General features: G+C 54.5%; 1 protein-coding gene across 2 annotated transcripts in view; it reads left to right on the top strand.

The window, feature by feature from the left end:
* ZNRF1 (zinc and ring finger 1) overlaps nucleotides 1-12,830 on the top strand; it is a 97,332-nt gene extending 84,502 nt beyond the window's left edge. Inside the window, exons 3-5 of one of the 2 annotated variants that reach the window (XM_068527676.1) lie at nucleotides 8,918-9,023; nucleotides 10,531-10,622; nucleotides 12,221-12,830. In XM_068527676.1, the coding sequence (XP_068383777.1) occupies nucleotides 8,918-9,023; nucleotides 10,531-10,588 (164 nt within the window). In that variant the 3' untranslated portion in view covers nucleotides 10,589-10,622; nucleotides 12,221-12,830. The other variant, XM_068527675.1, reaches the window with a different exon arrangement.
* The last annotated feature ends 1,234 nt before the right edge of the window (nucleotides 12,831-14,064 follow it).

Below are 14,064 nucleotides of genomic sequence, written 5' to 3'. Positions count from 1 at the left end.
GCTGAGATTTCTCAGGGCCCCAGGACCGGGCAGTAGGTGGGCCCGCGTCACCTGACCCCCATCCTGTCCATGAAAGTTTCCCAGGTCGACTCTCCTTACAGACCTTCCTTGGGCTCCTGCCTCCTCAGACCCACCTGTGTAGGCCAGATAATTCCAGATTGTTCCTGCAAAATTAATCTGACGAATCTGATCCACTTGATTCTCGTGAAGACATGTCCTGCTATTCTCTTATCTCTTTTCTTGCACCGCCAACAGATTCTGGACGTGGGCCGGCTGGCCGATTACCCTTTGTCTCAGATACACATGGTCTGGTGACCTTTGCCATCTCTGAGCCCAGGTGTCCTTCCCTTTCCTCTCCTCCCTGGTTGTCCAGGGAGCCCCCGTTCTCCCCAGGGGACAGCCTCTCCCGTCCCTGGGGACTGACTGATGCTGAGTCTCTGAGTCTTGTCCCTCGAGCTCTGGGCTCCCCGTCAGGCTCGTCGAGGCTGCTCAGCTCCACTTTGTTCCTTGTCTCTGCCTGGGACCAGGGAGGGAGAGGAGTCTTCCCACGAGGCTGACAGCCCTCCCCCGCCGTGGCCTCAGAGACCGTGTTCACTTACTTCCCACGTGCGCAGCACCCCCGTGAAGGCTGCTTTTTGTCCCGTGGGGCGCTGGGTAGAGTTCTCTGTGGACACTGCCTTGCTGTCATGAGAACACAAAGCATCCTCAGAGTGGGCTCACCCGACAGGCCTGGGCTCTTGGCGTCATGAGGGAGAACTTTGTAGGGCAGCTGTGGAGGGCAGAGCGCTCTTGGGGCCACTCTGTAAGGAGGACCCACATGCCCAGCTTGGACAGTGGGGGAGGTGAGGGCATGGGCTTCTCTCCCGGGGAACTGCCCGGGATACCTGCAGCGCCTCTTGCATGTGAGCATGTACGTGCCAGTGCTGCCATAGGTAGTCCTCCTTGCCTTTCCTCTTTGCCTCCAAAGAGAGGCAGCCCTGGAGAGCAGGCCTGACAGCCCAGCCCGAGCACAGGTCACCTGCGGAAGCCACACTCAGAGTCGGAGTCTCCTTAGAGGAAGCAGAGGTTGGCCAACCAGTCTGAGGCATAACCGTGGCTGTTCTTGGTCACTTCCCACTTTTTCCTTCCTCTTATTGAAAAGCCACCTCTTTGGGGGGGGTGGGGCGTGTGTGTGTGTGTGTGTGTGTGTGTGAGAGAGAGAGAGTGTGAGTGTAAATTATAAGCTTTAAACTGGAAGACCTCTTTTGCAAAAGCCAGTCCTTTACCACCTGAGGCAAAGAAAGGCAGGTTGTTCCTGGTCCCATCGGTGGAATTCGTCTTAAGGCGAGGAAAGTGCTTCAGAAAGAGTGGCCTGGCCCCTCCATCATGGCTGGATTCCTCACATTCAGTCTTTGTCTTTTCTAAAGACACCTAACCCTTCCAGATAAGAGAAAGGCATTTGTCACTTGGGGTTTGTATATGGGGTGTGAGTCTCCGGGCTGGTCTAGGGCCTGTTTTAGTTCAGATAAGGCCTTAGGCCGAAGTCCCAGGTCGGACCTCTAGGTATTTATTTTGGTTTTGCCAGTAACATATTTTACCAGTGATTTCTTATCATCCTGACATCCCCAGCTTCACTTTATCTTTTCTACCAAAAAAGAAAAAAGTGAAGAGACTTAAAGCATTTGTGAGGTGTAGAACTCCCAGAATCTTCCTGGAAAGGGGAGAATCTGAGACTTTCTTAGTGGATTAAGAAGTGCTATATTCTTGTGAAGACTCACTGGAATTCCTGGTGACTCCCATCTACACACACACACACACACACACACACACACACACACACACACCCTTCTTGTAGCTGCTGGCACCAATTGGGGAAATTTTTAGGAAATTTATAGCGGTTATATAAGATGAAATTTAGTTAACCACCAAAGGGGGGAAAAAAAGTAGAAACCTCCTAAATGAGGCAGATAGAAAGTAGTATTTTTCTTATTATGAGGGTTGGCCTGAGCCGTGGGTTGGAAGGCCTCCAGTAGCCGCCTGCCAGATTTAAAAAAAAAAAAAAAAAAAAAAAGCCAGTTTTGGAAAGGCAAGACTAGTTTAACTGGTTGACCCAGTGCTCAAGAGAAATGTGAAGGCCAGTAACTGGTGCTTCCCAGCAGGCACCTGGCTTGTGAGTCCTGGTGACCCATTCGGAGGGGTAGGGAAGGGAGCTGCACCGCAGAGCACAGAATCTTCTCTCCTCCATTCTCTTCAGTGGGCAGCTCTGAACCCAGGACCCCTCAAAGACGAGGACAGAGTTGGGGGGACCCCTTTCTGCAGGTAAATGTGGTCAGCTTGATTGGGCCTTGTAATTTCTCTTCCTTTCCAATATCTGTGTGTGGTTCTGAGACTGGGGGAACTTGCATCCTCAAGAACATGCACTCAGATTTTGACCATCATACTGGTCAGCCAGCAAAACGAGCCTCGAGATGAGGGGCCTGATTCTGCTATGAACAGAAGAGAGTCACAGTACTGGAGTGGAGGGGGGTCGTGACAGATGACTGATTGTCCATTGAAAGCCGAGGAGACCCTGGTTCCAGGACCAGCCAGGAGTCCTTGGCTCTGGGAGAGTCTGGCGTGTGGCAGGTCCATTTGCCAGCAGTATTAAGAGAGCTTGATGGCTGTCAAAGCAGCTTCAAAAGTTCCTCTCCCCCTTGCTTTCTTCTGGGGCGCAGAGCCATGCCCTGCTTCTTAGGTCCTGACCATCCATCCCTCCTCTCTACTGAAAGTCATTGCCCCCAACTTCAGGGCTCTTGAAATGATAAATGTCACACAAGGTTTCTTTAAAGGAAAGGGAATCTGGCTCCCCCCAGAGCAGGCATGCCTCCTGCTGGTTTACCCCCAGCCAGCAGACCTGTGTAAATAGTGCTTGTTTGGCCTGTGTCTCTGCTCTCAGGGGTCCTGTGGTTGGGATGGAAGTGTCTTTTCTCGGGCCTTGGGGAGCCAGGTTCTGGCCGGGGAGTTTGCCCAGCCCGGTGGGGCACTGCCAGGAGCTATTGTTCGATGCCCAGCAGCGGCTGAGTCTGGCTGCAAGGTGTCTGTCCGGAGGTGTCTGTCTGGGTGCTCTTCCTGCGGGAGGGAAGGGAGGAGGAGAACTCCCGGCAGGCCAGGCCGCTGGGTGAATGAGGAGTGGGTGGGAGGGAGACCGGAGGAGAGGGGACTGAATGGGGTCACAGGGCAGCCTCTGTAAACATGAAGCCCTGCGAGCCTGAGAGCTCCCCGCTCTGCCTGTCGTGATCGCAGCCCGCCTCGTCAGAACAATTGGATCCAGGACAATTGGGTCGTGCCTCACAGTCTGTGGGGTGGGGTGGAGACGCCACTGCTGGTAGGGGAGCTCTCTACTCAAAGTCTCCCCTTTGCCTGGAGATTTCCCAAGAAGGGAGCTGGCAACGCCTGGCGGTGGTGGCACTGCCCCTTCCTGTCCCCCAGGAGGCTGGGCCAGCAGCTCTGCGCGTGCCGAAGGGTCTACCAGCCTGGGCTCTTCCACACCTAGGCGGGAAACGAGGCCGGCGGTGGAGCCTTTGTTTCTGAGTCATTTGCTGGGGGTTCTCCCTCTAGCTCCCACCTTCCTTCCTCCCAGGACCGTGACTGCCATCAAGCAGCAGGGGCAGTGGGCTGTGTGCGGCCCCGCTCAGCTGCACCGCACCAGCCTTCCCTCCGTGCCGCCGGCAGCTCTGCAGGTCCCCTCGGGGGACGTCGAGCCTGTGCTCTCTGCAGGGCAGCAGTACAGCTCCCTCAGCCTGGCCTGTTCATGCTGAGCGCCCAGGTTCCTGCACCACGTTCACAAAGAGAAAGATCTGAAGCTGTCTGTGAGACGGGTGGTGGTTTCCAGCCGCAAGGAAGAGACTCTACTGCCTGGTCTTTTAAGGAAAGGAGGCAGGGTGGCCAAGTGGAAGGAACTTGGCGTGGGAGTCATGGCCACTTACCAACTGCCTGAGCTGAAGCACAGACCCCCCCAGGGTCTTCAGGATTCACTGAGATGTGTGTGCGACGTTTGTGGCATACAGCTGGCCCCAAAGAAGTGAGGGCTCCTTTTTCTCCTCCTCCTCGATCACTTTTCTCAGATAAACAGCAGCTGTCAGGGAGGGGGCAGAAGTGTGCCATCACCTCCCACCGCAGCGCTGTCACAGAGAGCATTGCCTGCCACTCTGGGCTGGCTAGAGGGCCAGGCACTGGCACCGTGAGCACCACCCCTCAGGCCAGGCACACGTCTGCACTCCCCCCTGGACAGGGCCGTTGGCTTTGCACACGGTGTCGGGAAGCTGGCGGCTGTGGGTGCTTGAGAAGCAGTAAGAAAAAGGAAGAAAGCACAGCTTGGTTTTGTGTTCTCATCAGCCAGCATCGGTTGAGCCCCCCTCCTCCGGGGACATCGGGTGCCCGGGGGCGTTTGGGTCCATCTGCAGAGTGGCCTTAACTTGTGCCAGGCTCGGGGTCCTCGGCTTCAGGCTGCAAGGTCCCTCCGACAGCAGACAGCAGGCTCCCATCACAAGAGTGCGGAAGTCTCGTAGGATCTGGGTGATAGCCAGGCTTCAGCTTCAGCCATTTCCCCTCGCCTGCTAGGCGCCCAGGGACAGCTGGGGGCTGCTGATTCCTAGAGCCCGGGGATTGGGACGGGAAGTCTTACCCAACCCACTCAGGCCTGTGGCTGGATTCGGGCTCCTCCTGCCTTCCGCGGTGGGGAGATGGTGCTCCCGGGGCACTGCACTGGGTGTGAGCACTCCCTGCTGCCCCGCGCTCTCAGGGTCCCAGCCGTGGCTCCTCTTCACCCCAGGACCCCTCAGGCAGCCTTTTGCAGCCAGGGCTCTGGGTGCTGGTGAAATGTGCTCCCCACTGTGCCAGCCTGGCAGGCAGCTGTGCGGTTTAGTTCTTCCCGTCCGTGCTGCACACCAGGCTGGCTGCTAAGCACTGTGCATGAAGATGCTCTGTAATGGGTTGTGTGGTGGCGATCGACTGTTCCTAAGAAAAGTCTAGCGTCTGGCCTCCATGCGCTCATCTGAGTCCTTGATGAGAAGGTGAACCGCCCTTGTGCCTCCTTCTCCTTCCCCTTCCCCTTCCCCTAGTGATACCTAGCGAGAAAAGAGAGGAGAGTCCAGTCCAGTCCCGCTGAAGAAGCAAGCACCAGGTCTCAGGTCTCATCCCCTTGCCTGGCTCCCGCCCCCTATCCCAGCCTGGACCTGACAGGACAGACAGAGCGCAGCTCATGCAGAAAACTGTTTGGGACTGAGGGAATTCTGACTTGCCCCTGGGCTCACAGCTGACTTACCCATCAGAAGGGGACGCTGATTCGGAATCAGTAATGTTGCTGTGCTCCCAAGGAAATCATCCATAAGTGAGGAGGGAAGCACGGAAAAGGGGCCGTATCCCAGATCCTCACTTTACAGATGAGATGCCAGAGACAAGGAGAGTGGAAATAAATGCCCAAGAAGGTCTGCAGTATGACTGCCTTCTCAGAGCTGGTCTGTTTTTCCTCCCATCTTTATTGGAGTTTTTTCCTCCCAGTATTTTATTATGAAAAATGTCAAACGTACAGCAAAGTTGAGAGTTTTGCAGTGAACACCAAAATACCCCCCACCTAGAGTCTACATTATACTGTACTTGCTCTATCACATGTCTCTCCACCCACCAATCCGTATTATCCTTTTGATACATTTCAGAGTGAAATGAAAACACTAGTCTGTTTCTTTATTGGGGGTTGTTAATTATAAAAGTAATGCCTGTTCAAACAATTCAAAAATATATAAAAATATTTTTCTTCTAATCCTCCTTTCTTCCACCACTATTAAAGTGTGTGTTTCCCTCCAGACTTTTTCCTGCGCTTACACACACACAAATATTTAAATGTGTATGGTATCTAGTGCTTTTTTTAAAAATGGGATCATACCCTTTTACAGATGTGCCACTTTCCACGTTTGGAGTCTGAGGTTACACTCCAGTGGCAGACTGACTGTGTGCTGTCTGCTTTTCCCTCCACGTCGCCCTTTCAGGTGGGCTTTGGGGCTTTGGGTTAGGCAGATCTTAACAGAGAACATAACCACAGGCTGTCCTGGTGGCCTAGAAGCTGAAAGTGACTTCTCTCCCAGCTCTTGTGCATAAGGACTTAAGTATTGAGTTGATTCTATCTTAGTTGTTTTCCTTGGGGTTCCTGATGGGGGGCTCTGAGTCACCGTAGCCTTCTAGGCCATGAAGTATCCTCATTTTATGGGCCCCAGATGTTTCCCCTTCCACTAAAGTAATCAGTGGGCACAAAGAAACCATAGTAGTGGAGGGCAGCCCTACAGAGGGTCCCCGTCCCTGCCCCATTCATGAGCCCTCTGACTTCGGCAAGGTGTCTGATTCTCTGGCTGCAGTGTCCCCGTTTGCAAAACAGGAATAACACCGTGTGCCCTGCCTGGCTTGTAAGATCCTGAGGCTCACTGAACACACATGAAATCTCAGTGTGTATCATTGGCAGTGTTCACGATCAATTAAAATCTTTCATAAGTGGAGAATTACCCTGCTTCAGGCTTTGCTTTCTTTACATCCAGAACCTGTTCTCAGGGTATTTCTCCTGTGGTTTTGAGAACTTCTGGGTAACCTTTTGCTGACTTCACCTCTTTCACCTGCCTTTCAAATATTAGAATTCACCTGGGTTCAGTCGTCTGCCTTCTTTAGATTTGTCTAAGCTCTTTATCCCACATCTACCCCTGTTGCCCACATCTCTCCTCTAAACCCCAGATCTGGACTTGAATGGACTCCAGCAGGTTTCCATTAGTGCGTCCTGGGGGAGACGCCTGGTCAGCGCCTACCACCCAGCTCTGAGCTTATCATTACTTCCCAAGCTGGCCCTCCTCCGGGCTCCCTCTCGCTCTGACAAGCGTGTGCTCCCCTCCCCTGCCCCCCGTTTGCCCAGCTGCCCCAATTCATGCCATCCACCTCCCCCCGTTGCTGGTGCCGGCCTTGAGTTCATCTCTCCTGCACCACAGCATTAGCCTCCATAGCGGGCTCCCCATCTGTGGGCTCTTCCAGTCATTTCCAGTAGTTTCAGGAGACTAGATGTGATCAGTGCGTCTCCAAGGCCCTTCAGTGACCCAGATAAAGCCCAGGTAGCACAGCAGGATACAAGTCCATCCTCAGGAAGTTGGTCTCACCTACCCCCCGTGGCCCCAGGACTCTGCACCTACCACAGCAAACGTCCTGCTTTGCCAGGTGCACAGATGCTGTCCCCTTTGCCTGGAATATCCCTCCCTGAACAGTCCCCACCCCGATTCGGCGTCTCCCGTACTTCTCACATCTGGATCTATGTGCGTCGTAAGACTTCCAGGAATTCCTGTGCTGTTCATTTCCGTCTTCTTGTTCCGCCGCCCCTGCTAGACTATGAGTTTCCTGAATCCTGAGACCGTGGCTTATTCACTGAGTCGCCAGTGCCCAGAATATCATAGAAATGTAGGGGATGCTGGCTCGGCCCCCTGTTCTGCTCGGGCTGTTCTGGTCACGGCTTCACTTGGGGCCGTGGTGGGCAGCAGCTTTCTTCCATTCATTCTTTTCTGGTGAGGTGTGGGGTGTCTTTTTAAAATATTTAACTGAGTTAAAATTTGTATAACACACAAGTAACCATTTTTACATGTACGGTGTAGTGGCATTTGGGACATTCACAATGTTGTGCAACCACCATCTCTGTCTAGTTCCAAACATTTCATCATCCCAGAAGGAACTCCTTGCATGCTTCCACTTACATGAAGAATCTAAAGCAGTCAACCCCATAGAACCAGAGAGTAGAAGTGTGGTTGTCAGTGGAGAGGGAAACAGGCAATTGCTATTCAACTGGCAGAAAGTTTCAGTTCTGGGACTTCCCTGGTGGTCCAGTGGTTAAGACTCCTCGTTCCCATTGCAGGGGGCCCGGGTTCGATCCCTGGTTCAGGAACTAGATCCTGCATGCCACAACTAAAACCTGGTGCAGCCAAATAAATAAATAAATAAATATTTGGGAGAAAAAAAAAAAAGCTGATAATGTGACTTTTAAAAAAAAGAAAAAATTTTCAGTTATGCAATATGTATAAGTCTAGAGGTCTGCTCTGCAGCATGGTGCCTATAACAATAGTATACTGTACTCTTATATTTTTATTAAGAGAGTAGATCTCATGTTAAGAGATCTCATGTTACCACAAGAAAAACAAAGGAAAATCCCTTACTCATTAAGCAGTCACTCCCCAGTGCCCCCTGCCCCCAGCCCCTGACCTACTTTTTGTCTCTGGATTTGCCTCTTCTGGACATTTCACATAAACGGGATCACACAGCAGGTGGCCTTTCGCATCTGGCTCCTTCCCCTCAGCACCATGTTTTCGAGGTGCATCCACGTGCAGCAGGCGTCAGCTCTTCACCCCTTTCCTGGCTGAGTGGATACGCCGTTGTGTGGGTCCACGCGGTTCATTTCTCCATTCATCCACTGGCGGACATTTGGGTTGTTCCCACCTTTGGCTCTTGTGAATAATGCTGCCGTGGACACACACGTACGCGTATTGCTGGGGTACCTCTTTCTTCCGTTCACCCTTGCCTCGTACCGCTCTCCTCATCACCATTTTTTTCCAAACCAGAAATCCAGTGCACCTGGTCTGTGTGTATGTTTAGGGGGAAAGTCTGTTCAGGGAACCATTCTGTCTCGTGCTGCCTCTGCTGCATGTCTCCTCCTCTCCAAGCCTTTTTCGTCCTTCATCGCCTGGGCCGCTTACTTGGTGATTAATCCCACTTTGTCTTCAGGTAGTTAGCGTGTGGTTTGCATGTCTTGTGTCCACAGTGAGGACCTTCACGTCAAGGTCCCTCTTGGGCTTTCGCTGACTCAGGTGACCCATGCAGTCCCAAGCAGCTCCTAGACCCCTGCCTGCTGGTGACTGACCCCCCGCTCTCCCCTGTCCCCCCTTTGCAGATGACGTGCTGACTAAAGATGCGGGTGAGTGTGTGATCTGCCTGGAGGAGCTGCTTCAGGGGGACACGATAGCCAGGCTGCCCTGCCTGTGCATTTATCACAAAAGGTACGAGAGGGCCGGCAGGGCCAGCTTCGCTGCACCCCAGACCCCAGAGGGCTCCTTCCCTGTGGGTGGGGGGAGAGAAGGGCAGACTGTCACTAGGCACCCCGTCCCCCAGCACTCTGAGTGGAGTCGAGGCAGAGGTCAGCAGCTGGGGAGTTCTGGACGTGCTGAGCGCAGAGCCTGGGTGGCGGGGCCGACGGGGAGGCCTGTGGAGCCCCTGCCCCGTGGAAGGTTGAGTCCCCGTCCATCTCTGTGAGCCCCTCTGCTCCAGTGTGCAGACCCTGGTCTGGTGGGGGTGGGTGGTCAGCACGGAGGGGTGTGCTGGCTGCCCTGGCCCCGCCCCTCCTCCCCAGAGGCCCAGCAGGCAGGAATAGCCACTGCCTATGGGCCCGGGTGCTGCGAGCCGCTATAATTAGCAGGGCTGAGATTCGCCTTCAGGCTCCAGCATGAGCCTCATTCTTGTTTCCAACTGGAAAGAAGACACCTCCTTACCCAGGACGGGAGGACGCTCTGTGCTGCCCGTGGCCTCCACCTGTTCTCGGCCCCTGGAGCCCCAGAGCTGCTTCCTGACACACAGACTTTTCCAAAGCCTGACTCACAGGGCCACTGGCCACGGGGCATCACATGGATGTGGCTGGTGTCAGAAAGGCACAAGTGAGGCCTAAGGGGAGGGGGTCTTGGCCTGGGCGCAGCACCCAGGGCTCCAGTGTCCCAGGGAAGCATTGACCAGAGCGAGAAGAAGGGAATCTTTAGCTCTGGGAGAGACTTATGCAAATGATCTGTCTGGTTCCTGTTTTGAAAATACCCAGATGTTTTACAGAAAGCTGTCTTGGGCCAATTTCTGTTCCCTCTCTGTTCAGACAGTGCTTTCTGTAAACACTAGAGACCAGGATTTCCCTGCTAGCCTCTTGTCTGGCTCTCCTGAGCAATGTCACTAAGCCACAGGGCCAGTCCTCCCCTGGCCCACCTTCTCCAGGAAGGAGGGCTAGATGCTGGCTGCCCACCACAGCCAGCCAAGCCAGGTAGAGCTTGGGGGTCTCCTGAGAGGGAGACCAGGGAGGGAGCCTCAGGCGGCTCCTGTGACTCAGGAGAGGACTTGCTCAGGGCGATGACCAGCCTGCCAGGGCTTTGTTCCCACTTTTTTGCCCTTTAAGCCTTGGAAATAGTTGACTGGCTGCCCTGTGCAGCCCCCCACTCTCACCCTCTGACCGGTAGTTGTTGCCGTCCTCCTGGGCTCCATGCCCCTGAGGCCTTGTCCCTCTCGAGGCCACACTCCCTGCATCCTGCAGCGCCTAGGTCCACCCCAAGCCCATACGCACTGCACCGGGACTCTGGCTGTGCCAGGACCCCCCTGGGTGTCCTCCTTTCTTCTGCTAGCAGACAGTGGGTATGTGGGGTCCCCGCAGGTGAGCGTCAGGCATCCCCTGCCCAGAGACCCGACCCTTGGAGCTAGCCCCCAGGGAGTGGCCTGGCCAGCCGGTGATGTGTCTCCCTTGCCGTCTCCCCTCAGTTGCATAGACTCGTGGTTTGAAGTGAACAGATCTTGTCCAGAACACCCCGCGGACTGACCCTGCTGGGCTCGCTTGCTGACTCCTCTCAAAGGTGAGCCCGTGGTTGGGGTCGCGTCGCTCTGGGGCCTGGAGGCGGGCAGGGGGGCTGAGCTGCTGTCACGGCACCCGTGCCCCGCCTCCCCCGGCCAAGAGGGGTCTGGGGAGAGGGGAGCATCTCAGCAGCAGGGGTTCCGTGGGGTGGGGAGCGTTCCTAGGAAGGGTGAGAGTCCAGACTCGCACGTTGCGAGGAAGAACCTGCTGGGTAGAGGAAGGTGAGTTGGGGGAAGGACCCTCGTGTTCCCCGTGTCTAGGGCGAATCTCCCCGAGGAAGGTTCAGAAAGGTCCCTTGGAAAGTGCTGGGCAGGAGAAGCAGCACAAGCCCCGGGACGGGATGCTGCTTTGCACCCCAGCTGTGCCTCGTGCTCGCTGGTGTCCGGGGCAGGTTCTCGCCCCTCAGTGGTGTGGGTGTCTCTGCTGCTTCTTTGGGGGCGGGATAATCTCGCTTGCGTCCCCGCGTGGACAGCACACCCATTGGACAAGACCGAGCGTGGGACGGCGCCTCGTTCCCTGCAGCGCTTGTCAGCAGCCATCTCTTGGCTGGTTCTTCCCGCCTGCACCCACCGCCCTCACCCCCTTCCAGATGATTCTGAGGCCTCCAGGACAGACCTGGGGCCCCGCCACCCAAGTCCCTGTTGGCACAGCAGACCAGCACAACCAGCTTCCTCCCGAGATGTGCACATGTGCTCCCCTGTCACCGTCGTCCGACCCCAGTTTCTCCCCCAGGCACCCCGCTTTACTGCTGACCATTCTCTCCTGCCCCATCCTACATGTCCCTCCCGAGTTCTGGGCTGGCACTTTTCTGTTTTCTGCCAAACAAACCAGACCCCCAGAGAAACCAAAACCCACCCCATCTCATGTGAATCCAAGGGTTTGGGGGCCTCTTTTGTGCTCTCTCTCTCTCCCTCTCTCCCTCTTTCTCTCGTTTTTTGTTTTCTTTTGTTCTTTGTTAGGTTTATTTTATTTATTCCAAGTAAACTCCCAGAACAGCTGTTGATGTCAAACTATTCAGGGACATTTGCTCTTTTTACCTTCACCTCAAAAACTGAGGACGTGGGGTGAAGAAAAAGCGAGGGGAAGAGTGAGGCAGAGGGAATGGAGCCTGGTGCTGGCTGCAAGTCCAAATTCCCGGCATGATGTTTGGCTTCGGGGCCCCCAGACCGGAACCACAGGTGCCCCTGCCCGGCCTCAGCGAGATGCACGCGGCTGGCCTCGGGCCCGATGGAGCACGACTTACATCTTACGGTCCCCACAGGGACAGCCAGGCCCCCGTTCCTGAGAGGAGGCTTCGGACCCTGGGGCAGAGCTGAGCTGGGGACACCAGTGGGAACAGGGCACCCCTCCTGCACTGACTTCCAGAGAATGGTTCTCCCTTTCTCCCTGAGGACACCAGATTGAATGAGAGCGAGTTTGAGAGAAGAAAGAATCACCCAATATCCTTCCCCTCATCCTCATCTCAGGAGGGAAAGGGCATTTTCTTTTTCACCTTTGCAAGGCATTGTGGGTCTGTCTCTAAAGTGTTTACAAAAAAAAAAAAAATTATAAAAAAAAATGTCTAGTGTCGACTGGTGTTTTCCCTCGTGATGTTTACAGATTGCCGTCTGCTGCCCGGCCAGAACCCACTCAGTGACAAAACGAACAGAGCCGGGTTCTCGCCACTCGCAGAGCAGAGCTCACAGCCCTCCTGTGCCCGGCACCTGGCGGTCTTTCCATCAACCGCTCTGCCTTGGTTTTTTTTGTTGTTGTTGTTCGTTTGGTTTTTTCCCCAATTTTCTGGCTTGGTTTTGCACTTTTCTCCCCTTGGGACCCTGATATCTTGACTTCATTGCCAAAAACCAACCCACTGAGGACCTTCTCCCCCCATCCTTTCCATTTCTCCTCCCCTCTTCCCTCCTGGTTCTGGTCAGTTCAGAGGATTTAACAATCACAAGTGTCCTGCAAAAATGCCTGAACGTTTTTCTTAGACCCTTGTGGATTTTTTTTCCAGAAAACCTAGACGAACAAAAGACTTATTAAAGGGATATGTACAGCTGCCCCTGTTTTCAGGCATTCTGTTTGAGAACATTCTAGCCATTGATGTTCACATGTGGCATCAGCCCCTGCAAGATAGGTTTCTGTATTTATATTTTAAAATACAAAAAAAAACCTTATAAAATGTTTAAAAATACGTTCAAAGCTGGGGGAAAAGGCTTTCTTCATTAGTCAAGGTGTTTTGATATGGTATTAAAATAATGTCTAATAAAAGATGCACTGTGTGACTTCATTTTAATCAAGTATTGTTACACAATCAAGAAGTGGGCGTTGAAGGTCTGTCCCCTGCTCCCTTGCCTACCTCCTGAGCCTTCCTTCAGGCTAGCATCGGGGCTACAGGTGTGTGATGTGGTTCTCAGCGGTCATGCCTGGGTGAGGGAACGTGGCAGGTCAGGCCGGAGTCCCGCAGGTTTACGACCCATTCAAGCCTCGTGGAATCTATCTGCCATCACCTGTGGAGTGGTCGTGACAGAACTCTTCTGGAAAGATCTGCAGGGCAAAGATCTTGCAGCAGATGGAGGCTGCAAGGATGCGGGTTCTTCCAGGCATTGGCCCAGACCGTCCCCCCCCAATCCTCGGCTCCCCATTCCACACCCTGCCCTTCCTGTTGCTCCGGCCACATCTCAGTGCTGACTCATGGGCATCCTTCAGTGAGGCCCAGAAAGAGGCCCTGGTTTGGGGCTGAGCCAGCTCAGAGCCCTTGAACTAGAACCAGCCACTCAGGGCTCGCAAGAGTTGGCACACCTTGGGCTGGGTGGGAAGCTCAGGGCAGCAGGAAGCAGTGCACACCCGGCCTCTGTCCCTGTGCCAGACTGGCTCCCGTAGTGGCATTCCAGAGCCTCCTGCAGAGCCTGTGAAGGAAGCTGTGGAGGAAGACGCCTGTTCCGCCCCTTCTCGGGCCTCCTGTGTGCTGCTGCCTCTATGGGCTCTGACCCCACCAGGCCCAGGCTCTGCAGTTGTCTTCTGTCAGACACTTGCTGAAGCACCTGCTCTGTACAAGGGCATTGCAGGCTGGTGGGCAAATGTGAGCCAAGGCACTGGCACGCTCAGCATTTCAGAGAAATACTCAAGAGGAGTTTGTGGGTCTGAGCTTGTGGGGTGGTGACCCCGGGGACCCGCAGTCGCCATGGTGGCAAAAACCTGGGCTCTAAACTGTCTGTATGGGGCTCCTCTGCCTGGCAGAACCACGCTGGGGAAAGGACTTCATCTGAACTTCAGATGCCCCACACGTGAAGTGGGAACAAAGTCATGCAGCTCAGAGGCCACCGTGAGGGTCAGAGGATCAGCCCAGAAGCCCCTGGCACGTGCATAGGAGGCTCGCTCATGGCTTTGTCACCGCAAAGAGCACTGTTCTATTCACAGCACCTCCTGCTTCTGCCTGGCAACTATGTCTGCCTGTTCTATAT

The sequence above is a fragment of the Eschrichtius robustus genome, chromosome 19 (genome assembly GCF_028021215.1).
Source record: "Eschrichtius robustus isolate mEscRob2 chromosome 19, mEscRob2.pri, whole genome shotgun sequence".
In the NCBI taxonomy this organism is placed as follows: domain Eukaryota; kingdom Metazoa; phylum Chordata; class Mammalia; order Artiodactyla; family Eschrichtiidae; genus Eschrichtius; species Eschrichtius robustus.
This window is presented reverse-complemented; position numbering and strand designations above follow the sequence as displayed.